Source organism: Patagioenas fasciata, chromosome 3, assembly GCF_037038585.1.
Source record: "Patagioenas fasciata isolate bPatFas1 chromosome 3, bPatFas1.hap1, whole genome shotgun sequence".
Taxonomy (NCBI): domain Eukaryota; kingdom Metazoa; phylum Chordata; class Aves; order Columbiformes; family Columbidae; genus Patagioenas; species Patagioenas fasciata.
In genome coordinates, this window is record NC_092522.1 from 10847134 (window position 1) to 10873288 (window position 26155).

A 26155-nucleotide genomic window follows, 5' to 3' on the forward strand; every position below is an offset into this window, starting at 1 on the left:
GATTAGGTCACTTTCATTTTTTTCTTAAAATTTATTACTTTAAAATGAATTCTACGGAAGATGGAAAATCAGTTCTTATTTCTCATTGACCCTTTATTTTGTGTACTATGATTTGAATGCTGTCACTGAAAGAAGAAATCAGAACATATCTAGCAGTCTGAAATCTGAGCATTTCTAGAAAAATCCTTATTTTATCAGGCCAGTTCACTTTCCCATGGCCATTCCAACTGAAATTCCATTCTTACATACTTCTGAACAGTTTTTCTGTTGTTGTTTGTTTGTGGTTTTGGTGTTTGTTTTGTTTTGGGTTTTTTTTCATATTTAAAAAAAAAAACCATGCATTTGCTAAGCAACATCATATAAAATCTCTGTGGTATTCTGTGCTGGCTTGACTGAAAATGAGTTTATTTTCTTTATGCAGTTAGAAACCTTTATTTTCCATAGCGAGCACAGTCATTATTTGGACTTAGTTTGAGAACACAAGATAACACCCTGGGACAGAGTTAATGTTTTTAATTGCTCTGGTCTGAGAGCCCAGGATGTTCTGAGCTCTGCCCACAGGTGTGAGGCAGCGAGGAAGGGGGATAGAGCTTGACTGACATCCAGACTGATCAATAAGAGTATTCCATCCCATTAGTGTCATGCTAACTATTTAAGTAGAGTTGGGATCTTCTGGTCTCTCTCTGGCTTCTTGGCCTTCTTCACTCTTTTTGTTGGAGCCGGGGGAGTTCTGTTTGGGAAATTTAATTTGGCCTTTTGCTGTTTTGCAGAGGCCTCTGGGCCCTTCTGCCTTTTTCCTTTTTTCTCCCTCTGGGATCAGCTGTTGGGACCAGGTGCTGTTTCCTGGGACTAGCTGCTTGGTGTGGACAGTTTGTGAGGAATTGCATTGAGTATCTTTTATTTTATATTCTGTTTCTATTTTTATATATATTTACTAGTAGTGTATCAGTATTTTGTTATTAAACTGTGTTTATCTCAATGCAAGTGTCTCCCTTCCCTTTCAATTCTCTCCCCTATTTGGGGGGAGGGGGAGAGGGGGTGAGCGAGCGGCTATCGTGGTTGTATTGCCAGCTCGGGTTAAACCAAGATGCATTCTCAACATTTCCTATTCTGCTACAACCCTTTTTCAAGTTGAATTTCATATGGAGTGCTCACAATAAGTAAGGGTCTCAGCTTATAAAAGATGCAGTAATAGCAGAAGTCAAGACTGTTGATGTAAGAATAAAGTTTATTTAACAAAATACCTACAAGCTACATAATCTAATGCTTTTAACTATCACTGATTGATGCATCTTATATAGCTTGAGAAACAGCCACTACCAAATTTGCTTCTATCTTAACCTATGACTTCTGCATAAAAAATTCTACAGTTGAAGATCACAGAACACATTTTTTTTAATATAACACGTTAGCTGTGTTTTAAAAGCATGGTCAGAGTAGCCATTTTCCAGTAATTTTTGAACAGTGCTGAACTGGAACAGGCTGCCCAGGGAAGTGGTTGAGTCACCATCCCTGGAGGTGTTTAAAAGATGTATAGATGAGGTTCCTAGGGATGTGGTTTAGAAGGTGGGCTTGGCAATGTTAGGTTAATGGCTGGACTCAACGCTCTTAAAGGTCTTTTCCAACCAAAATGATTCTATGATCCTATGGCCCCACATCAGGGCCACCACGCTGTCCCTTCTCCAAAGATCTTTCCCTAGTCAGAGCACGGTCTGGCAGGAGCTCAGCGCCACACTGCCTGGTGCTCATTCACTATCCCATCCACGTAGCCAGTCTCAATGAGAGGTTTATGACCTTGTGGCTGCCAGAGAGTGGATATTGGGTTTCTGCTGTGCTACCTGGAAAAGCACCAATTTTCATGGAGCAGCACCTGCTGAAAGAAATGGAGGTTCATTGCAGCTGGCACTTGGCAGCCTATGGTCAGCACCAGGCAGAGAGCGACCGTTGCTGACGTTCAAAATCCCATCCCATCACACATTTGCCTCTGCAGATTTCCAGCCAAAAACCCTTGCAGTGTGCTGCAGGCCCCCCGTCAGGGACGCAGAGCCAGCACACAGCCTGCCACCGCATATAGAGAAGAGCTCCTTCAAGATGAAATGTCTTCACAAGGTGGAAACCAGCAAATGCCAAGAGCTGTGACCTGGAGTCAGTATTCAGGAGTATTAATGTGGGAACCTGCCCCTGCTTTCCTCTCCAGACCTGACAAAGGTGGCCTTGACCATCTGGGTGCCAGGGTCCCATGGGAAGGGTGTGGTGCCAGCTCTCCCTGGGGTCCTTAGCATCTTTGATGCTCACACTTGTCCTCAGGCCTGTCTCTTGAAAAAACACATGTGGGATGTTCTCTTTGTTACAACCTGTCTGGATTTCCAACAAGTGGCCATACCTGCTCCCTTGGACCTGTCCCTGTATCTCAGCATTAAGTGACACCCCAGGGTTTCCTCAGCCTTTCTGCTGGCAGCTGGTGCTGGTCACACTCAGACAGGAGGCCGTTGGGGTGACTCAGTCTAGCCACTACATGTGACATTTGAAAGGCTGAGCTGAAAGCATTTTAAACACTCTGGGAGGAAAAAACCCAAGAGATGGGCTGATGCAAGCCCTGCTGAAAGGTCCAGCATCCAGTTGTAACCCTGTGGCAGGAGAAGTGATACAAGTGGGAAAATCAGGAAAAGTGACCTGCAAAGAGACTCTGCTACCCTGGACAAGAAGAGCAAGCCACAGTGGGTGGCTTCGCCAGCTCTCACATGAGGCATGCTGAATCTGCAGTGTATCATGCCCGGGCTTTGGGAAGAGACAGCTCCTGCATGCCTCCTCCTCCATGCAGACCCATGTTGGATGGCTGCCTCAGTGGGGGGATATTTCAGCTCAAATGGGTCAAGCGTGGCAAACTTATACTAGAGGCAAGTTCTCCATTCAAGGTTAGGAGCACTCAACACTGGCCAGACAGTGTATATGGGGGACTGTCTCACCTAGGCTGAGCAGCTCTGAGGACAACACAGAACTAGGACTGTTGAGGGTGCTTGGTACAAAGGCTAAACAGGGTGTGTTTGTGCTTAATTGGTTTCATTTCTTTCTCCTCATGGCAGGCTGGGTGCTGATACCATCTCGTCTCACGAAGCGCCACCCCATGGTATCAGAAACAAGATGAAGGGACCCAGAGATCAGTCTCACCCTTGTCCAGCACACCGCCACATTCTGAGCCTGATCTGGTGCTGCCTCTGGAAAGACTCCTCCAGCATTCAAAACAGCCTTTGGCCACAGTCTGTGTTTCCTTATCCTATTTCATTTTTCTCAGGAATTCACATGCAATGAGCTTATTCTTGAACACCAGACTAAAACCCAGACATGGGACTTTGTCTACACACACCTGTTTCTCATTGCTTCCTGTGGTACTCGTCTTGTGGGAACCTCTTTCTGCTTCCAGCACCAACACATCACAAAACTTGAGATCAGTCTTTCCTTTCTGAAGTGAGAACTCAGATCACAAAAAAAAAGCCCCCCAAAAATACAGAACAAAGCAACTTCCCTATAGGTCCAGCCATCCTGTTGAGGAAAGAAGTGCTTTGAGAACGTGTATGCAGTTATCCCACAGCCATCTTCGGCTGTGTCCAGATTCTCTTGGCCCCTAGCCCATGCTCAGAGCAGCGACGCTCCCACAGGGAAGCCCCAGACCCAGGGAGGACGAGGGGACAAGGATGCAAAAAGACGTCAGCCTCACAGATCACACGGTGAGTTGCTTCTTAAACAAGGAGGCCTATATCAAAGATATGGGTGTAAATGCCCTGTCCTCTCATTCCTCCTTTGAAGATCTCAGTTACCCAGAACAAGCTGCTGGGAACTCAGAACAAACCAATTTGTGAAGGTCACACTGAAAACATTTTGCAGGGCATAGCATCGATCTCCCCTATTCCCACCTCGGTATCTTTAATCACAGAATCATACTGTCTCCCTGGATGAAGCTGCTGATTTTAGCACCCATTGAGCAGCATTCCAGGTCCATGTACTGCGTCTTACCCCAAAATGCCGTCACTACAGATAGCGCTGGATAGTGTCACCTGCCCTGAGGTTGACTGGCATTTCCCATTACAAGAACCTACCTTCTAGTGTGAGTGAAACTTTGTTCAGCTTGAACTGAGGTGAGATTTTCCATGCCAGATGTTATTTCATTACAAAACTTTCCCTCTTAATTCAAAGCACCTGCCATTGCAAAGGCAATTTAAATAAAGGTTTGACCTTTCAGCCATGAATTTTCTGGCTTTGGTTAGCTCCAGCTACTGTCTTAATCACATCTTATTATTTCATGCTCTGTCTGCTATGTGCCAGTTTTTACTTTTAAGGAAGAAATGCTGTCATGTGTTGTTGGCTAACAGATGTGTGGGGAAAAATAGTCATTAGGGAAAGCCTACAGAACAGGGTATTTTTAAAATGAACTTTTGTGTTGTGAGAAAACATATGCCCCACATAAAATCACCTACGCTCAATAATGAAATAGACGCATTTATATAGGATGTATATACGGCATATTGTACACTGATTTTAGTAGCCATATGTCCTGATATACTCACCCACACCAAAACACCTCAAACTCCTGGGGAAAGACCCTCTGCTGATGTAAATGGCCCCAGCTCCATTCACAGGCTGGGAGCTATTTCATCTGATGCCTGCTGAGGATCTGCTCCTGCCGCAGGTGCTCAGCTCACTCCCTGGTTGCCTTTTGGCTCCAGCATTGGGCAGGTCATTGGCATGAATCAGTGCCTCCCACTAGCAGCTGTGTGGGAGGAAAAATAAGAATTCTGTCAGAGTAGGCATCAGCGAGGCCATCAATACCAAACATCCTGGAGGAGCTCCGAGCTGAGGAACGTGGGGAATGACTTAATAGCAGCAGGATTCATCAAGGATGACAAAATAGTTTGGATCAGGCATTTGTATAAGGTTCATTCTGGGAATAGAGGCAGCGCTCACTGCCTGCCAGACTTAGTCCAAAGATGAGCCCCAAGGCAACCCAGGCATCTTTGTGCCTGCAGCAGCATGAGTCACACCTCTGAGACACCGAGGGACTGCAATTCAGCTCAGCTGGTAAACACCTAAGCCAAAGTGCACACATCTCTAATGACAGTCCTGCCCAGGACTTCAGGTGGGCTTTGGATCTGGGTGGTGCAGGATGGAAACCCCACAGGCACTGGCTGTCCTTACCATGTCCCGTGTTCCTCCTGCTTGGCAATGACGGATCAGTTTTGGCCTCGTCATACCCTATGGGGTAGATGTTTTTGCCCATCTTTTACTTAATTTATGCCTTCCACTTGAAGACCTTGTGGGATCATGTATACACACAGCCCTGAAGGGTGTTGTGGGTTTTAAGTGTTGTCAGGCCAGGACACTTTTTTGAACAAACAGAATAAACAAAAAACCAAAACTCTTGGATTTGTTCTGCAGCGGAAGGCACCCAATGCATTTGCAAAACCAGCCTCCACATACTACCAGAGCACACGAGGAGATGAACAGAGGTGTCCCCGGGCTTGTGGGCAGCCCAAACCTCAGGCAACAGCACCTTGGGAATATCCCCAGGATGGTGGTGAGGGGAGGTGGGTGGAGGGAACATGGGCTGCAGAGGTGACATCTCCACTGCTTCACACAGGGTTGTTGCAACAAGGGAGGAAACAAATGTGACACATTCGCAATTTTTGTAACAGGAATCAGGAGCCCCTGTTCTTATTTTGTGCAAATTGCCAGAGCTGCAGCAGCATGATTTATGGAAAATCAGGAAAATTCCCTCCTGCAGCCCTTGAAGCAGGCAAGAGGCAGAGGGCAGGAGAGCGCTGAGCACCTGGGATCGCCCCACTGGGCAGCTCTGCCCTGGGATCATGCAGCCAGCCTCACCAAGCAGCAAGTTGTGCCTGGCCTAGAGTAAGGGAAGAACAACAACTCTGAGGCATGTTTCCTACTGCACAAAGGTGCCACTCACAAGCCACCCTGCCCAGAGCGTGCACACAACATGGGCAAAAACAGCTAGGAGAGCATAAAGTTGGGTGCATTTTTCTGCCCAGTGGCTACAGCAAAGTCTGCTTCGAAAGCTGAACCAAAGCAGTCCAGCAGTCTACTGAACTCACGGTGGTGGAGCATGTTTGGGTACAAAGCGGTCCAGCATCGCCTGCTTCCTTGCCTCCAGGGAAACAAGTTATTCTTGCCTTAAATAATGAAGTAGAGGGAAAAAAAAGGATGGACTGGGTTACAGAAGCAAACAAAGTGAACAGAGAGAAACCCACAGCAAAGGGCCTCCGAAAAGAAGATGATCTGTGCTTTGCTGAGTGCTGAAACCACAGAAGCATCAAAGCAAAATCAAGTGCAAACCACGCAGAGAGGAAAGCACTTCACCCCTCAGAAAAAAAAAATGCAGCTTCCCAGAGGTTATTGCACAGTCTGGGAAAAAAGTTACAGAATGCAGGACATTTCTGTGAGGGCCTTGTACCACTTTTCGTACTTAAACATTCAGAAGAAACTTTTGTTTACCTGGAAGGAGCCATCATCTATTCACCCATGGCTGGCCACACTTCCAGGCCGCTATTTGAGTCCTTCTGAGGGCAGTGAAGCAGAGTTAGATTGAAACTAATGAGCCTCTGACTGTGCTTCTGTGGTTTCTTCCAGTCACAGAACAAAAAACAAACAAAACTAGAAAACACACTGAAAACCACTCACCCCCCCCAACCACAAACAAACAAACAAAACCTCACACAAAACAAAACAACAACAACAACAAAAACCAAAACGTGCACTCAAAAAGCAACAGGGCTGAAAGTTCTTTAAATACTTGAAATTCAGGGAATAGCAACATGACAAAGGCAGCAGATACCTGCATAGTAACAAATACCCAGATAGTGTAAACTCAGCAGTGTATCAGGGTCGTGGCAGCATCAGAGCTAAGGCCAGACATGTCAAAGAGCAGGAACATTTACACAGGAGCGTCCATCCTGCTCTATATGTAGGGATAGGGCAAAGGGAGAATTAGGTCACTTCAAAAACATTAGGCCTTTGGAGTAAAAACATGGGTTGATTCAGGTCTTTGATTTCAAAAGGGGTGAAAAATAGCCAGAGTGCAAGTCCTTTCTACATCTAACTGCTACAGCTATCTGAACTTAGATATCCTAGATACAGACTTCCTCCCATCCCAGGAGGGAATTTCAAGCTTCATGAACTTTTACTTGTTTTCTAGGAAGGCGCCCCAAGCACGTAATTTCTGGATTTATTTGCGAAGGCTGCAATGTTCCTCTCCTTCATTTTGCAGCAAGCCTGGGGGCTCTGTCTGTGAAGAGAGAATCACTTTGGCCAACTGTTTCCAAACCACGCCCCAGGATGCCAGATTACCACTCACCTAAACAAGTGCTGAATTAAGAGTTATTCCCTATCCATTTTCCTTGTAGGTTATCTACCCTTCCTCAAAATTTGGCCTCTTAACCACCTAACATGCAAATCAGCATGGACACAGGAACTGGACTCGTACCCCACAGAAACCAAATACAGTTAAGAAAAAAAAATCCTATCTTCTGTGCCAAATTTATCGCCTGCTCCAGAGATGTTTATTCCAAGGGGCTTTGTCTTTGCCCTTCTGTCTCAGTGTGAGACACACACTTATTTTTGGCAGGCTTATTGGCATAAGCTGAATATTGTACCTGGAAGCAAGCAGTGCACAGAACAACTGCGGGTGCTCCTGAGTGGGGCACAAACTTTTCAAAGGAAGTGCGTGTTTCAGTAGCATAGAGCTTACCGTGTCCCCTGCGAGATGCCAGCCAAGATTTGTGGATGTGAGTCATAATCCAAATTTTTCAGCTGCATCCAGTCTGTTCTGCCTACATTACTCTTTAAATTCAAAGTTTCACAGTCTTCTCAGCCGCTATCTATCTTCATGCTCTTTCAGCAGCTGCCTCTGTTTTGTCATTGCTTGCATCTCATTTCCTCAAGGGCTGAAGAGTCATTACTCTTATCCCTCTTCTTCCTGCATCAGAAATTTCTAATAAGCAAACCTGGATGTTGAAGGCAGTGGCTGTGCAGCTCCAAGAGCCCGGAGGAGCTGAAGCAGCAGCACCTCCCCTTTGGGACCCCAGATTAACCCCGTGCATGGACACGCACCTTCCAAACTAAGATTGCTTCATTTTGCCATCATTTAAAATCCTTAAAAACAAATGAACAGCTATTCCCTTGAAAGTTTTCTAAACCTCATTGTAAAAGTGGATGAAAAGACAGCAGTTTGGGATTTTCCAGGCTCCAGGAGGAGCACTCTGTGTGCACCCTTTCTCCTCACAGCCCCAAAGAGGGGCTCTGGGCAGATACCTCACATTTGTTATTAGTGGAGAAGGCCACATCTGGCTCTGTGGCTGACCTAGAGTCAGACTAGAGTCCATTAGGGCTTCTTTTCTCTTCCATCAAAACCCAGCAGGTATCTCTCAAGCATCAGTAGCAGCAGGTCTCTCTTAAACAAGAGGAATCTCAACTTTTGCTCTGAGTTTTCTCTGTGGAAATTGTATGGGTTTGACTTTTTTCTTATCAAAAAAAACAAAACCAAACCAAACCTGAATGCAAGACCACAGGGTTTCAGAGCTACTCCAAAGCAGAGATCAATCCATCACCAAACCAAATACAAGAACTGAAGTGATTTAGATGCAGTCCTCTGACGTCTCCAGCTCTCTCTTTCTGGGAGGTTATTTCCTTTAAAATGGCAGTTAACATGTTTTGCACAAAAGCTCATATTTAAGCATGTGGAAAAGCATAAATACTGGCAAAAAAATTATAAGGCAACAACATCTGATTCACAATGAAGACCTTCCTTTCTCCCTGCACCTCCTTAGCAATAAGCTACCTACATCCGTCAGCATGAATGCCCCTGTAGCCGTGACTGATCTGTGGTGGTTAAGCAATGTGAGCTGTCAAGGAGAGACTAGTACTGTTACTGTAATTACTGATAGGACGCACAAGAGCATGTTTGTTTTTTCCAGCTGCATCTATTGCTGAAGCAGTTGGTATTACCTTTCTCCATAATTTTTGCCTGCAGAATGCTTTTCTCTGGATTCTGACAGACCAACACCTGTGGATACATTTACTACTACAGAAATGACGCTGGATCCTCATTTCTCATCTCAACGCTTGAGTAGCTGAGGGTCTGCTCCAATATTTTGTGTGTCTTCCAGCACATGTACAACACTCCTGCCATAAAAGCAAGCAAGCCACACATCAAGTAGGATCACCAAGAAGCCGATTTATCAGTTTCAAGATGACTCAAGGACTGCAACCTAAACCCAGATAATCCCAGTATAAATCTATTTGCAAAGAGAGATTACAGCAAGTCCAAAGATCTTGCCCATAATTCGCAGCCAGCTGGGCCAGCAAGGGCCTCTTACTGCTCTGGTTAAAGTCAGCAGCCAAATTTTCATTGCCTTTGCTGGAGACACCTGCAGAGCACAGCAGCTGTGCCAATCTGCCAGGGGCAGCAAGGCAGGAACAGCAGCCCCACGTGAAACTGCAGCACAGAATGTGATGCGCACAAAACACAAACACCTGTGCTGGGATCTATCCCATGCAGAATGGGAACCAATGAGACGTCTCAGCAGCTAGGTTGGTAGAGTACGAGCAATCTCCAAACAGAAATGTTGAAGATCAAATACTAAACCTGGTGCACCGTGGCTGTACTGGAGTGATCGCATTATCTGGGAACCTTGATGTTGACCTTTGAGATCCCAACTGTTCTTTCTTATTTGCCTATATGCTGTCACCTTCCGTACATCCTTTTGCTCTGCATGCTTCCTTGAACATGTCCACACCAGAGAATGAATGGCTTCCCCAGTCAGCAAGCAACATCACCACAGCAAATCACCCCTTAGGTGGGCAAACTGGTGGGTGGAAAACATACACAAAGGCATGTCCTCCTAACAGAGGGGGGTAAAGCAACAAAGAATCCACTGAGCCAGGAGATACGAGGCCTCCAAGCGAGAGACCTTTAGCGGTTGTGTGTGGATTCACTGCTCTGTTGCTGACATCAGGCTCTTTGGGCTCAGAGAGATGTTTCATTTTAAAGGGAAAACTCCTCCAGGGATCTCATTAGCACCATCATGAAAGACAGAAAGGAACTGGAGGCTGGACCAGAGCTGATAGTGGGGAAACAGGACAGAAGCACTGTCAGGCTGTGTTTAAACAGGCAGCAGAAGGAGCCTGGGAGCACTGTGCCCTCTGGGGACAGCCTCACTGCCCCAGGGAGGGGGTACCTCCTTCCCTTGTCTGCCGGGTGAGTGGCTGCTGCTCAGGAAAGCAGCTGCCCAAAAGCTCAACCTGAGGCACCTACTTGCTCAACTGCATTCCTGGGGCAGTTCTCCCCCTGCCAAATTCCTTCTCCTCCTCCCTATGCTCCCCGACTCTTCGTGGGGTCTGTCCTCCTTCTCCCTCCCATCACTGGCTGGACACTGTTGTTTGTGGGGAGCAGCAGCTCTGGCCAAGTTCATGCTTCTACAACTGGCAGCAGAAGACAAGGCACCATGGCTGTGTTTGCAGTGGTGGGAGGTGTGCTGGCGTTGTTACACTTTCGTCCCACTCTGCAACACTGAGGGCGGGTGTGACACAGGATTCTGGCAGCCCTACACATTTTAAGTTGATTGCTCCTTGAAAGCTGCTTCCACCTTTCTGAAGACTCCATTATAAGAAGGGAGCGAAGCAAACCATGGAAGAAGAGCCGTTTGCTGGATCCAGAACACAAGTAGATTCCTGCCTATTAGGCTGAGAAAAGCCACAAAAGCAACACACAAAAAAAAAGCAAAGAACCCACAAAAAGAGGAGAAAAAAAGACCCACCTTAGTTAATTTGAAGCAACACATCTTAGTTACACATCAGCTTCAGAAATCCAAACAGACATAAGTTAGGCTCCCTGTGCTATTGCTCCCCATAGGTAATATTAGTTATTACAATTTATTCTATGTAGCTTCACAAAATGCCAAATAGGACTGTGTTTCTTTCAAGTACAGCCTGTCCAACGTGATTGGTGAATCTTGCTTGGAGCACCTGGTAAAGGTCTTGAAGAAATCCAAGATAGATGTTTATCAAGGAAATGAGTAATACAATTGGTTTGGCTTTCAGCAGATTTGGAAATACATACAGCAGGTTCCAATATAGGTTTATGAAAAATCAATTAGCAGTGAGTGGGAAAAGGAGTGATGAGTGTTATTCTCTGTGCTGCAGTCTTGTTTAACTTAATAAAAGAGACTGAGCAATAAGATCCCAGTGAAACACCTCCTAAAATTATGTGTTTCTCCAGAAATGGAGCAGTTCATTCCACAGTAGGAATGATCAAGTGTTCCAAACTCTGTCACATTTCAGCTCCAGATATCTAAGACTGTTAGACTCCCCTAAACATTTGGGTTGTTTTGTTATCATTAAAAATCAACAGGATTTTGGAGCCTCATTTATCCACCTGAGTTCTGCCCTGCTTCCGTAAGCACCTAAAATATGAAAATCTGCCATAAAATAATTAGTTTTATTCTAAATTTTAATGAAAATTTAACAATAAAAGTTTGGAGAAGACAAAGATCAGAATTTTTCCAGAAGGTTTGTTTACTTGCAAGCCCCCCCCAGCAAGCTGTGAAACAAAGCAAATACTAAACCAACGCAGAGGGCCTGGCAACTCTGGTAAGGACAACCACCTTCTCCCAGCAAGTCTCTCTTTTAGAGTCTTATACATCGTTCAAGAGCAGAACATTTGTAAGAATAACTGTAGTCAGTAAAGCACAGCTTTAATGACTGACAGCCTGTCCAGAGAGGGCTTGGAAGCTCTGCTTGCTCCTGGTGACCATTTCAAAGGGCTCCCATATGCTGAGCAGAGGGGCCTGAACTGCAGCCTTGCGTGACAGCAGCAGCCTTCCCACCAAGGCTGTGACAGAGGGAACCCAGTCCTGCGTCTCTCATGCAGCTGTTTTCCTTGGAATTCACTCCCAGTTTCCATAAGCACAAAGCAAAGCAGAATTAGGCCTGCCCAGTTCATCAGACCCAAAGCACTTTAAATTCCTCAGGTGGCAGTGACCAAAACCAACTGCTGGGAATTAGTCATTCAGGTCACCTCTTAATGTCACAGGGCAAGCAACAGTCATCACAACTCAAGCTGGGCAACCAGTGTATTGGGCCAGTTCCCACAGTAGCCAGTGGTGCTCCTGCCAACTAAAACCAGAGCAAGGAAGTTCTGGGTATAAGAAGCAGCAGCAGAGCTTGTTAGAAGAAGCAAACCTTTGCTGTAAACAACCAACACCAGATGATCCCTACTGGAGGGCAACCACCTCCATGGTTTAAATGTCCTGCAGAACATTTTCCCTCATCCATCAACACACTAGGAAAGTAATCACGAGGTCTTGTGCAGTGCCAACAAAGATAACGAGAGTGTACTCAAGCAATGAGCACTGGCTTTCTCTCTGTGAAAGCTCTGGGCTCAGACCCCATGGCAGCAGAAATCATCAAGGGCTAATGGGTAGGGAGAGAACTGGAGGAAGCAGCATTGCCCCTACAGAATCAACCAGGTGACCCAGTCCTGGGCATGCTGAGATGTGATCTCTGCTTTTCCTAGACACTCTGCATCTTACAGCAGGCAGCTACCAGGGCAGCTGGCACTAACTCTGCAGCTTCCCCATGGATACCTCTGCAGAGCCCTTACTCATTCATCTATTTCAGGCTGCTCTTAAACCAGCTCATATAGATAGGAAAAAGTCCCCAGTCTGCTCAGTTGGTGCATTTGAAGTGTTAGAAACATCGCTAAAGCAAAAAAGCTTTTCTGTTAAAAAAAAAAAAAGCTGCTCAGAAGCTGTCGAAAAGCTAACTCGCATTGCAATCATAATCTGTGGGATCATACATCTGTAGGTAAACACATACAGCTACCAGGCACCCCACGGGAGCATCAGTGTTACAGTATCAGCTAGGTACAGAACAAAATCTTCAGTTTCTTCCCAAGGTCCGGGGTCTACCATGCCAAGCTCCTTCAATCAGTCTGTTACAGTCAACAGTTCTTGGACATCCATGCCCACACTGGGGCTGAATTTGGGCTGGGCTGTTGTTCAGTTGGGGTAGGAATGTAGGTCAATTTAAAAGCCTGGTAAATAGAAATCATTATGTCTGATGTCCCAGCAACAGACACTGTATCACCCATCCAGATCAATCAACACATCTCAAGCAGTTACACGGGAACCACAGATGCTCCTTATGCAGTGCTGCTCTGCAGAAGCCAAGGTGCCAAGGTCTCCTCCAGAAGATCCCCTCCATGGAATGTGTGGTGTTGAAGGTGGTGCTAAGAAGAACCGTGTCTTTACAAGAAAGTCACCTCTTGGAGTGAAAGCCAAGCTCCAATGACAGCAATAAATCAGCATCTTGCTCACTTCTCATGTGGCACATCAGGGCTATGTTCTGTCTGTGTTTGTTTCAAGAGGAGTTGAAGAACATCATCTGAGAGTCCAGGTGTTCTCCTCCTGTCTTCCAAGACAACTTCTCCCTCAGCTGGCTTTGCAAAACAAGCAATAATGGGCTGGTTTGGAAAGATCTTACACCCATCTCTGTTCAAGACCACTTGGGCCATTTGCAGGCAACGCAATGCATAGGTTGTTCCACGCTTGTTTGCTAGCTCTGAAATCTTCTGCAACAGACATTGTGATGCAGCCTTGTAGGTGGGATCCTTTCTGTCTGGCCGTTTTTTGCAATATATTTTGTAGAAGACATCAAGAGACTTCCTGACACTAGTATCTTCTGTACTATCATGTTCATACATCCATGAGAGAGCAGCATCGCCAGGCTCAGTGGGCTCACACAGCCCTGCTTTTGGATAACATCTCACGTTTGCTTTCTCAGAGCCTCCAGGAGAAAAGCTTGTAGGAACTGCAGAGGGTATACTGTTCTCTCCTGCAAGCACAAGATCAATGAAAGCCATTAGTCAACAGGCCACCCCTCTGGCAAAATCTTTTTTTGTCCCCCCTCACTGCAGTCTGGCAAACAGGCTGTGAGCAGGAGTGAGCTCAGTACTGCTTTAAACTTGGCTGGATGCCAGAGTGGCTTGGTGCAGAGATTCATACACGACGAGCTGTATTTGGGGATCACATAGTTGTCCCAGCCTCACCCTACCGTAGTGATTGAACCTACTTGGTAGTATGTGCCTCCTAGTTCCTCTCAGTCATACTTCCAAAGAGGTGGAAATTGGGATCTGCTGCTGCTGGAGACAGCAGCTGACCCTCAGGAAAGTCTAGTTAGCAGCCGAAGCAGTTCTGCCTGTTTCCTTTTTCTCCCTTCGTCCCCTGGTCTAATTCTTTCCTTTTCATAGTTCTCTATTTTACTCTTACACAATGTGCAGTCCAGTCCTTCAGCTTTCAGCCAGATATAGAGCCTCCAAACCAACACTGTTATGTTATGTGTTATAAAGTCACGTATAGAGTTTGGGAACGGGGACTGCAAAACGGGATCCTATCCTTCCCAATGAAATCCTATTTTTGCAGCCCAGCTGCACTGAACACTCTTCTCACATCCTGCAGGAATTTTTACAGATAACATTTATCTGAGGACTCATTCTCACCTGGGTCTTCTCCTTCCTTGCTGACCCACATCTCTGGGTAACAGTCTGGGCTATGATTCTCTTCTGGTCAAATGTAATCAAGGGGGATGTCTTGTACTTGCATAAAATTAATACAGCATCAGCACAGATACTCTTGTCAGTGGTGTGACTAGGACAATCAGCAAGCCACACACAGCTTCTAGTAGGAAAAGCCTCCATAAAGAGACCTTGAATTGAGCTCTGGTACCCAGGGAATGTCTCTAACTGCAATTTCATCTCCGAGCCTGCCGTGCCAGCCCATTTGCCAAGCACCTGAGTCACCAACAAGAAAATTTTCTAGGGCTCAGCCAGAGATCACACAGCTATCATCTGCAAGTTACATAAGCAGGAGGCAGGGAGTCAGAAAACAGCTTGGTCTTTTCTAATTACGTGAAATACGAAGCAGAGTGCAGTCCTTCTTATCAGTAAGAGACAGTGCTCAAAGGAAATCTCGGCATGTTCATAGAAGGCTGCTCTTTCCCTCCCAGTACACAAAGAGCTACCCTGCCCTTCCTGAGTGGTCAGATTCATTAAAATGAAATTAAGATGTCAGTGCAGCCGTATTGTACATTGCCTCTTTTTTCCTCTCCCTACTTTTTATCTTTGATCTCGCTTTTCAATTTTACTTCATCCTCAATTCTGCAGTTTTACATAGAACCTTTCCTCCTCTTGCAATGTGTCATTTCCAGTGCAGTACAAAGAAAAGCTTAGTGGCCTTCTTTTGATATATGCCACCACAGTAGCAAATCAGAGCTAATCAAAGAGAACAGGTCCATTTTGCCTCAGTAATCTTTCAGCCTTGGTGCCTATGTTAAGTTAGAACTGAAGCCTCACACATCTCTGATAATTCAATCAAGTGGCACTTGTGCTCAGACTCCTGTGTCACTTGCAGCCCCCTGTGCTGTGCTGTCACCTTGCTCCTCACACACAGCTCACAGCCATATTTTTCGTAAAAGAGCAGCAGCTGCCTCCAGCCACAAATCTCAACCCATGATCCAGGAAGAACAAAATCCTATTGGTTTCATGGTGTCAGGGGAGACCTTTGTAATGCTGTTCTGCATGTCTCCTGCGATCCTAGATTGGATATTAGGAAAAAATTGTTCACTGAAAGGGTTATCAAGCATTGGAACAGGCTGCACAGGGAAGAGCTTGAGTCACCATCCTTGGAGGTATTTAAAAGACGTGTCGATGCAGCACCCATAAACATGGTCTAGTGGTGGACTTGGCAGTGTTAGGCTTACAGTTGGACTCAATGATCTTAAAGGTCTTTTCCAACTTAAATGATTTGATTTGATTTGATTCTATTCTATTCTTGTCTAGTCTAAGTCTAGTCTAGTCTAAAGCCAGTATGACCTATGAAGCAGCTATCTTCTGCTGAAGCACAATCTACTGAAGATGTGACTGGTAAGTATTTTCAGGGGTATGTTTTTGGGTTTGATTAGTCAGAAAGTACTCATATTATTGGGAGGATGGTTTTCTTTCAGTTACTGATTCAAATTTATGTTTCTCTATTTTTCAACAGCAGGCTCTATCCTTTTAGTGGATTACTTTTCCAGCAAAACCTTCTTAACGCAAGACATGAAAAGTCAGACACAGAATTCCCAGAACCAATCTATATCCCATGAACTTGCACCTTTCCTCTGCTTTCCTGATAATTTCCCAATACCTTCTCAAACTATGTGCCAAGACTCATCTTTGCAAATACACTCAACCCTTTTCCTCCCTAAAAGACTTCAGTCGAGGTAGAGGTCCTTACTCGACACCTTCTAAAGAGCTGATACTGCTGTTGTAAGGCACAAATCTCCTGAATGATTTATAAACCACCAAGTACATGCCCAGTAGCTAGATGCCTGCAGGGTCCAGAAAGAGCTTCTCAGCTGGAGCACATGTACAGCACACAAGTACGCCACGCAGGCCAGCAAACATGCTGCTAAAGACAAAGACAGCATTAAACTAATCAATCCCTTTCCCTCTCCATGCACCTGCATCCCTCAAGAACACTGGGATTCCCTGATAGCACACAGCAGCGTTGCTTTAAAGCTTAGACTTCTCTGGCCTGGTCTCAGCAGCAGGAAAAATGTGGTTTTCTAAACTCTATCCTTCCATGGCAAACTTAACAACACAGCTGTCATAAAACCCAGGTGTTGACTTGACCCAATGCCTACAGAAGTCAATGCAAAGATGAACAGGTCTGAAAATTCACACTCTATTTGCCTCTAATGGAGTTTCATCACCAGAACATCTGATCCAGATTATTTTTAGCTATTTTCACTCATTTATACTACCAAACATGTGCTAAAGGGGATAAACAAACAAACAAACAAAGCTCCAAAAACTGAAACAGGTCATTACTCATGTCTTGGTTTAATTCTCATATGATGGATAAGCATCAGTAAGAATGTATAATATTTCATCTGTGCCTCCACTCTATGCTAATTGAAGTTCAGCATTTGCAGCTTATTAGTAAAAGACCTGGGGGCTGATAAAAGGATATTCTTTGTGTTTATAAACCTGCTGATGAAAATTTAAAGTCTCCATCTGGTACAAGCACATAACCCTGCCGCTCAAAGCACACAATGAAATCCTGCTTTGGACTTGGGCCACTTTCAGTGATGCAACAACTCTGCAATATTATCATTTGCGCTTCTACAAAAGCAGCTCACATACTGATTTGAGCCTCTGTATAGCTGTGTTCAAGCACATGCAGAGTGTAAAACAAGACATCTCTCAAACAGCAGAGCTCCTACACTGCTGGCTTTCTGGGGGAAGAAATCCCCCCCCAGTTCAAGTGGCCAGCGATTCCTGCAGCTGCTGGTGCTTCACTAGAGCTAGTGTTGCTGTGATCTTTGTCTGCATGTGTTGCAGGGGCTCAGCTGGATGCCAGCAGCTGCTAAAACTCTAGTTACATCTGTAGCTGGATTTGTTCAAGCCTCTTGCCTTTTCCCACACCGTCTGCCTGCCTCCTGGGAACCCTGCATGTGGGATGCGTGGCTCCCATCCTGCCCAGTACACAAAGGTCCATCCTATCAAAAGGGTCTGCAAGATTTATACTGTAGATCTGAGTATGACAGACCTAAACTACAGTGATTTGTCATCATCAGTTCCGTGAAAAGGGCAATTACATTGCTTGTTTTAGGGCAGGAATCGTTTACACTAGTGCTTAGGAATTACTCATCCCTGGTACTTCTGGAGCTGGAGTCCAAGCCCAACAAAATGAATGCCAATGCCATACCCACTCCAGCGCTGCTCAGGTGTTAGACACTATTGGAGCAGCCAACAAGGGCAGCAAGGCCTTGACTCCTTTCAGCCATCTGACTGACCACATACCACGGATAACTTTGAGCAAGGGCTGAACTTCTCTGGGTGCCTTGATTGTGCCACCCTAAACAAGGACAAAGAAAACTATGAGACTGAGAAAAGCAAATTATTTTTTGAACAGGACTAAATTAATCTGGAGATATGCAAATTGCCCTAATGTTCACAGTACTGATTGAAGTTCAACCAGATGTTGGTTAGATGACGCTAGAGCACATCCCTATGTTGTAACGTCAATGACAGGACTGTTATCCAGTGCAGCTCAGAGTGACAGAGGTTATTTAGGTTCTCCACTCTGAGATGGTGAACTGAGAAAACGTGTTTGCTTCCTGCTACAGCTGGCTGTGAAGGCCTGAACAGACCAGCAGGACCAGCTTGTCTGAACAAATGTCCCTGAACAAAGATTACCAGAGAACTAAGCAACAGTGGAAAGGAAAAACAAAGGAAAGGAGAGAGCTAGATCTCTTCCCTTGGGTGAGACCATCCCCAAAGTCATCCATACTTTACCTACTCTCCCTGGGAGTAGATGGGGTTGAGCATAACTGAATATCACTTTTTTTTCAGAGTAGCTGAACAACAGAAGCAGAAGACATGTTCTGGCTGGGGAGACAAACTCCAGCTATGCACTCCCATGTCAGCACTTAAAGTACTGCCTCATCCAAGGCACCACCATGAATTTATGCCAAGTTCAAGATCTGAAAGAGACCACATATCCTGCCTCTGGGCACAGAGCAGTTAACTGGTGCTCCCAAACTTTTCCTCGGAGGGGAAGACAGAAGACTCTCCTCTGTTGATCACAAAATCAGACATTTCTTGACCTGAACACCTCATCTGCCCTGGACACTGCCACCTGCACCTCAGTGTGCTCTTCCTACCCATGAGTCTGCTCCCCACTGTGACTTATTACAGTTAAAGTCAACACATTCTCAGCATCCATGAGGCATGATGAGTCATACAAGGAGGACGTAAATTACCAGTTGTTTTGGTTGATGGTACCCATTAAAAAAGGCCATTCGGAAGTTCTCACATGTTGTACTATTTCTCTTTTCCCATCAACCTGCCAGGATGTACCTGGGCTGAAAGCAATCATCCACAAATAAGAAAGGGTCTCTAATTCTGTGCTTGCTATTAAGTGGTAAGACAAGTGCAAACAGATGGCATCGCTGCGGGCAGATGCAGCGCTCTCAGCACTCCTAGAATATCCCTTCTTGCCTCTGCATCAGGCATGTCCATATGGCATGGGAATGTTCATATAGAGGCAATACTACTAAGGCTTGAGCAGAGCTCCCAACTAACAGCAAATCTATGTCAAATCGCATCAGTTGGGGGATGCATCTATCTGTACAGAAGGCAAGAACAAGTCTCATGTCGCAGTAGAACTCCCCCTGTGTCCACGCACCTTATCATTACATGCATTGAGCATTTGAGACAGCTAAAACAGAGAAAATTATCTTTTTCTAAAATTTCCACCTGGTTGATTTCCAGTGGGAGTGCATGTGTCATCACAGTAACACAACTCCACTCGGCTCTGGGAAGAAAGAAGAAATTTAGGGAGAATTTAGCAGGAGCTCATTATACCACAAACACACGTCAGCCTGCCAGTAACAGCATACCAACGCACTCAGGCATTGCAAAGCTAAACATTTTGGGACCAAATCCTATTTCCCTTACTTGCATTAATAAAATTTCCATTGATTACAAGAGTGTTTTTACATTGCTTTTTAATTACATCCTAATTACATCCCTTTACATGAACTGGAATATATTTGCATTGTATGATTTCCATTACTAACATTTAAATTGCAATAGCAGCAAAACCACAAGTATCAAACAAAACAAGTATCATTCTGCTAGGTGCTGTACAAACACCTATTACTTTGAGTAAAAGACAGTGGCTAAAGCCTTTCTTGTACACTATGGAAGAATTACGGTAGTTTACAACTTCTCTGCACACATCTCTGCCTTGCAGAAAACAGATGTTTTCTTCTTGCATTGTTCTTTGGGAAACCATTCAGCATTTAAAGCAAAAGCAAATGGAATTTTCAATGACATTATAATTCAAAAATACTGTTGTAAGCAGAGAAAATTTGTTTCTTGTGTGTACTTAAATTATGAGTTGAAAGTGAAAATAAGAATGCAATATGCTTTGCTACTTTGCTGTCTCCCTGATCACACACAGAGCAGCCTTCTCCTGCAATAACATGCAGTAGGCTGTACCTCACAAGAGAGACTCTGCTTTACATGTGACACAACCAGTTATGTCCTTCATTCACCAGCTCACTGGAGAGGCACATGTGGCTGTGTCTGGTTGCTGAGGAGCTGGCTGGGAGCTGTGCAAATGCTGGGTGAGTAAAAGGCAGCAAGAAGGGAAGAAAGAGCCTGGAGGGATTTGAGGTATGGAGCAGAAAAGGGAGGCAGTGATGGAGGAATAGCCCTGGGGATAGCCCAGTATTGAGTCACGTTCCCTGCCTTTTTTTTCTACATGCTGCACATTTGTTGTGTGAAAAGCTGGGAGGGGGTTTTAATTCACGTGGGATAAGATGTAAACAATTATTCTGAAGAAGCATAAATCCCTCCCTTTCTAACTCCCTTAGGAATTTGAAATCCAAGAAAAATAAAAAGCCTGCTAAATGGTAAAGTGGGTTTGAAATGCAATAAGCAGGCACAGCGCATCCCCCTAGACACTCTTCCAAATGTCACGCTTAGTATTAAGCTCTGCCCTGCTCTGAGAGCTCACAGCTGATGCCTGCTGGGTCATACTTCTAAGACAGTTGGAAAACTCAGCTAAATGAAATCTTTTGGAGAATGTACTAGTTAAACATGCTGGATTTAATAAACCACAGAGCAAGTAAGGTGCAATACGAACTCCTACAAATTAACACTGCTTGTTTGCCGAAAGCTGAGAAACAGGCTCTGCTGTCATTTCACAAACCTGTTCCTAAGCAACCAAGCCCCATGGTCCAGGGCAATAGGTATGAGCAGAAGGAGCAGCAGCATTGTAAATACCATCACTTACAGCTGTGCCCCAATAGCCTGCCGAAGGTAGATCCTCAGCTGGACCGCAGAGCAATAGGCATTGGATGTAACTGTCTGTGAACAGCTGCCATAATTGTCACAGCATACAGGAACATCTCTCCTTGCAAAGATACCAGGTATCTCTGAAGAGATGGAGAGCAACATACCTGGGGTGCCTGAGATATTACTTTTACAAGGTAAGTTCCTGCCTTGGAGCTCATCACCATTCTAAAAATAGAAACAGCAAAGTTAAGAACTCTTCAAATAGGTATATTTAGAGTGGTTTAATTTAGATTATTCTGTAGTCAACAAAAATCCCTAAAGCATCCAATTTGTCTCAAGTTCTGATTTTAAAAAAGCTTAAGATCTAAGGTTAAAGATTCTACTATAATGAATAACCCTTCTCTGGAAGATAAATAATTAAAAAACCTGTTTATCTAACTGAAAACATTAGCTGTCAATTAAAGTTATTATCCAGCAGATGAGGGCATCAGGGGCTTTATTAAACTGTTAACTATCTGCTGCTTTCCTATTATATATATAGTCTTGGGAAGTGACAGCTAGACTCACCTTGTCTGTGTAACACTGAAGGCACCAATTTCCAAAAAGAAACTCTGACAAGGCTTCTTAATCTAATTGCTCTTTCCAATTAGGCATTAGGAGATTGTGGGGAAGCAACTGCAAGAATAGCAGCACATACGTTCATGTGCAGAGACAGCAGTGCTGTGCTAGACCCGCCTCTCCTTAGCTACAGCAAAACATCCCAATGGGCTTTCGGCCTTTAACAGTCAGGATCCAACGCGAGCATTCCCAAGCCAAGCCTCTGCCTCCTCTGTAGCTGAAACTGAGAACCATCTTCTCATGCCAAGCCCCCCCACTCACCAGGAGCACAGCATTGCTCTGCCCACAGGGAGGACTTACACCATTTGAGTCAAGTTTGACCCCTTTCCTCCTGTGAGCACACAGAAGCCTTTTATTAAGAAGATTGATTTTTCCCTTCTTTTAATCAGCAACTTGCAGTGTCGCTTTTTTATACATGGAAGGCTCTAATTTAGCCCCAGATCATATTTGTCTTTAAGCACATCCTATTTCAGAATAAAAGCAAAAGTCTAGTGCTTGAAACCAGTGAGAAACAATTCTGCCTGCCTGATTTTCACTGCTTAAGATGTTTAAAGAATTGTATAAAGGAAAACTGGGCTTTGTGGGTTATGGTGCCTGAAGGAGCTTTTTCACTTTATTCAAATTGAACAGCTAAAGCAAAAGGTAGCTGTTGCCCTTCATATTTTTTGTTTTCCTTCCTAAAAATTATAAATTCCAGTCAAGTCTATTCTCTTTTTTCCAGCTTACTCTATGGAGTCAGGTCTTCATGAACTGTTAGCTTTCTGACATAAGAATTTCCCAAAGAACTCTAACTAACTGAGAGAGAAGGAATTTTTATTCAGCCACTGGGTTCAGTTACTAGCTACTTAACTCCAGAATTCGTAAAAGGATTTGCTTTGCCCACCTCTTCAGCAAAGAGCTGAGAAAGTCCCTTAGGAACCTGAGTCATCCAAGGAGACCTCTCGAAGAGATGAAGAGGGACTGGTGAAAGACAACATTCTTCACAGTTCTAAGGTAGAAGATGGGCAGGGAAAAATCCTTCCTGTTTCTGGCAAGACACAAAAAGGAAAGATACTGTACTTCTAGAGACACTGCAGATGTTGTCACAAAGAAGTAACGAAGCTGTGAGTTGAAATTAAAAAAAGACTTGAGCAGCTATCTGGATAACAATTAGCGATCATAGACAAGTCTAGCCAAAAAAAAGTCTGGAAGAGTTATTAAATCCCGTTCTTCAGGGTTTTAACAAATCCTCTGCTAGAGGCAAGAATGGGCCCACAGGCAGCATATTCTATGCTGCAGACACCCATTTTGGAGGATGAGGATGAAACAGAGGGAAATTGCCTTTTATTCTGAAATATTCAGTAATGGCTACTGCCAATGACAGGAAGCAACTATAGATTACAAGTATTACTGAGTAAGACAATATCACTGTATTTGCAAGTATTAAAAAGAAAACAAAACCCAAAGCAATATCCTTTCCTGACACATTAAACACTTTGTCTTTCATTCAGAGTTACACATTTTCCGTACTCAAGAGGACCGACAATCCTCAGCTGACACCTTTGGCAAGAATGGGAATAAGCAGATAGCTCTCACTGGAGATCAATAGCTCAAGTTTCAAAATCAGTTCACAAAAATTCTACCTTCAGCATCTCCTTGCAGAGTGATGTGCATGACCGTTTGCCTGGAAAAACAAGAATATGATGCTATTCATACAGCTAAAATACAAGAGGAAGAGCCTGTTGTGGCAGTATTTCTTTAATGAGAAGAACAGATTAGAAGACAAAAATATTATATAAAATTCAGCAAAAGATGTGCTTTATTTACAGATTGTGTGAACTTGGAAAAGGAGAGGTGGGAGGGACTGTTGAGTGTACATTGCCTTCCCTTGCCATTATAGCACACGAAAGTCCAATTCATTACAATGTTAGCACCCGCAAACACGTATACAGTTGACACTGCAGGGATTCACATGCATTTCAGCTCACCTTCCAACCAGCTATGCACAGCTGCAGAAACAAGTGACATGAGAATCATAGGCAGAAACGCAGTTTCTAGATCAAGAAAATACTGCAAAGCAAGGTATTTTTAAGCATACTTCTTGAATTTTAGGTAAAATGATATTACCTGTAAATATTTTTGAGAGCAAGAGAGTTGTGGCCTACAATACTACCATTATCCATATTCACGGGAGGCTCTGCACTTGGAGGCCTGAATTGTGATGTGGAATTGATACCAAGGTACCACAGGGCATCTACCGTAAAACAGCCGCTGTGGGGAAGCGAAAATGCTCTAAACACTGTGGAGGTTGAAAACTGAGTCAAATAAGGCAGACGAAGGGGAAGGCCAACTTAAATATAACTTTGTCCCAATTCTTCACCCCCTCCAACCTGCACAACTGTATGTCTTGTAGTCAAATGCATCTGTGTGAGTTTGTTCAACTTTCTACCAATTTATTATTTAGGCCCAGATCCCAAATCAGTGGATTGATCTTCAGCAGTGCTGAACACACAGGTGCTCTCACCCAATTTAAAAGAAGCCATAGTGATTTTAGCTCTTCTGAAGGCAATGCCATCTAAGCTAATTCTTCACTAATTCTTCAGCAGCAGACCACAAGTTGTATAACAGAAAAAAAAACAGGTATCTTTTGGTTAGCAGATTTTATGGTTCTGATCTTTCTTTTTTTGTCTAATGCCTAAAGCATGAGTGTGGGAACAACACAAGAAATGCTTACAGACAGACTGATTCTCTCTAGATGTGATAAAAGTAGTCCCTCTTCAGATCAAAGCTCCTTACCACCAGTCAGGATTGATCTTTCACTAAGAACAACAGAGGAACACCTGCAGACGTGGTTTCCTGAATTTACGTGCAATAAGATGTTTTAACCATGCTTCTTGTCTGTGTCAGGCTTCTGGATATACAATGCGTGTCAGGCAACCACAGAAAGCCTTGCATTTCTTTTAGAAGTGGAGAAAAGTAGAGAAAAACAAACCAAAACCAGAAAGAAATAATCTTAAAAAGCACAAGTAAACAGCAGGTACTAAAGAAATCTACTGATATTCTGGTGAAGATCTGAAGGCAGAGTGAGGCACTTTCCCAGTCTCCCCGCAGGCCTGATGGGGCTGCATTGAACAGGCTGAGCAGAGACCCAGACAGGCCAGACCTGCGGCTCAGTCCTCGCCCCAGCCCCACCATGCAGGATGTGGCTTGGGGCTGTTTTTCTCCGCATGGCCAGAAGAAGCATTTGCACCAGATATTGACCAAAATTGAAAAAAACCCTCAGAAATATGAATGGAAGTAAGATATCAATCTGCACCTATCAGCCTTCCGCAGGCTAATAAACGAAACATTCTCATATTGAAGAAGCCAGAGTCGGGTATATCAAACAGTCATCAAGGAAATTTTCAAGAGACAGAAAATGTGGTTTCAAACAGAACACAATGAAAGCAAGATATACAAGTTTAAGAATTTGGAGGTATCTGTTCTTCACTAGTCTGAGGCATTTTGGCTTGCCACTTTAAAAGTACACTGGATAAACATTTGAGCCATTTAGTTCTGCTACGGTATTACTTGAAACCAAGCAGTGAGGAGAAAGATTATTGGACTAGAGTGATAGGTACATTTATAGACTATTCACAAATGCTGGAGGCTTGAGAACCACAAGGGCCTTTTCTTAATCACCTACATGCCGTTTGGGGAAACACTGAAAATCTCTTTCATCAGAACCAGCTTGATGGAAAATTAGGTTTTGAACAGAAGTGTTTTGCCACTTAATCAGTCAGCTTTCTGCAGGAATTGCTAATAAACCAAGGACCTAAAACTGAAATAGAAAATGGTTATAATGTAAGAATTTCTTTGGGAGTGAATCCTCAGGTTGTTAATGGGCTGTGCTACCTCCTCAGATGGTGTCATGGCTGTGGGACTCAATACTTCTCTGAATGGACTAAACAAAACCGAAGGGCAAGGCGGAATGGAGAAAAGAGAAAGTCCTTAAGAAGAATGACTGTAAAGCTATAAAAGAGAAAAATCCCTGAGCAAGCAACTAGAGCACTCTCCATACCTGTCTCCTCAATTTGTCCTCTCAGCCAGTCCTGAGAAAGGCTTGACAACACAGGCATTTCCCTGCTATTGCCCTCAAAGCCCGAACAGTAAAAGGTTTCAGTCACTCCAGATTTATTGGCATGCCTTTAGCTGGCTGCACAGCCTATTAGTCCTGCTTTTTAAGAAAATTTCTTAGCCATGAGCAGATCAGGGTGCACTCAAATCTCTCAGTTCTGCCTCAAACCAAACAGGTCACCTGAATTACAATTGGACACAACTCTGGGTAAACTGTGAAGGTCAGTGAGAGCCCAAATCCTGTTTAAAAAGCCAACAAAATAAAACTCCGTATTGTCCATCCCATATTATCACCCCACAGCAATTCTGCACTGGGATGATTCTGCTGAGAGGCTGCACAGACTTTATCAGGCAAGAGCCTGGTGCTGTGTGTGAACCACTTGCTTGGCCAGTTTCTCAGTAACACCTTCAACTACTGACGAACTGTGGTTAGTGATAGTTACTGCAACCATGTAATGTTTGTTCACCACAGCTTTATGACACAGATGTTTTTAAGATACACAAGAGATATTAAGATCTTGCATTACC

The 26155-nt window shown here is 44.3% G+C and overlaps 1 protein-coding gene across 8 annotated transcripts in view; it reads right to left on the reverse strand.

Annotated features, from left to right (window-relative positions):
* Positions 1-11497: 11497 nt before the first annotated feature.
* Positions 11498-26155, reverse strand: part of SHLD1 (shieldin complex subunit 1) — a 46279-nt gene continuing 31621 nt past the window's right edge. For 7 of the 8 annotated variants that reach the window (XM_071805768.1, XM_071805765.1, XM_071805766.1 and 4 more), the window contains one exon: positions 11498-13899. In XM_071805768.1, the coding sequence (XP_071661869.1) occupies positions 13379-13899 (521 nt within the window). In that variant the 3' untranslated portion in view covers positions 11498-13378. Of the gene's footprint in view, positions 13900-21078; positions 21140-22415; positions 22560-26155 lie in introns of all 8 variants that reach the window. The other variant, XM_065833936.2, reaches the window with a different exon arrangement.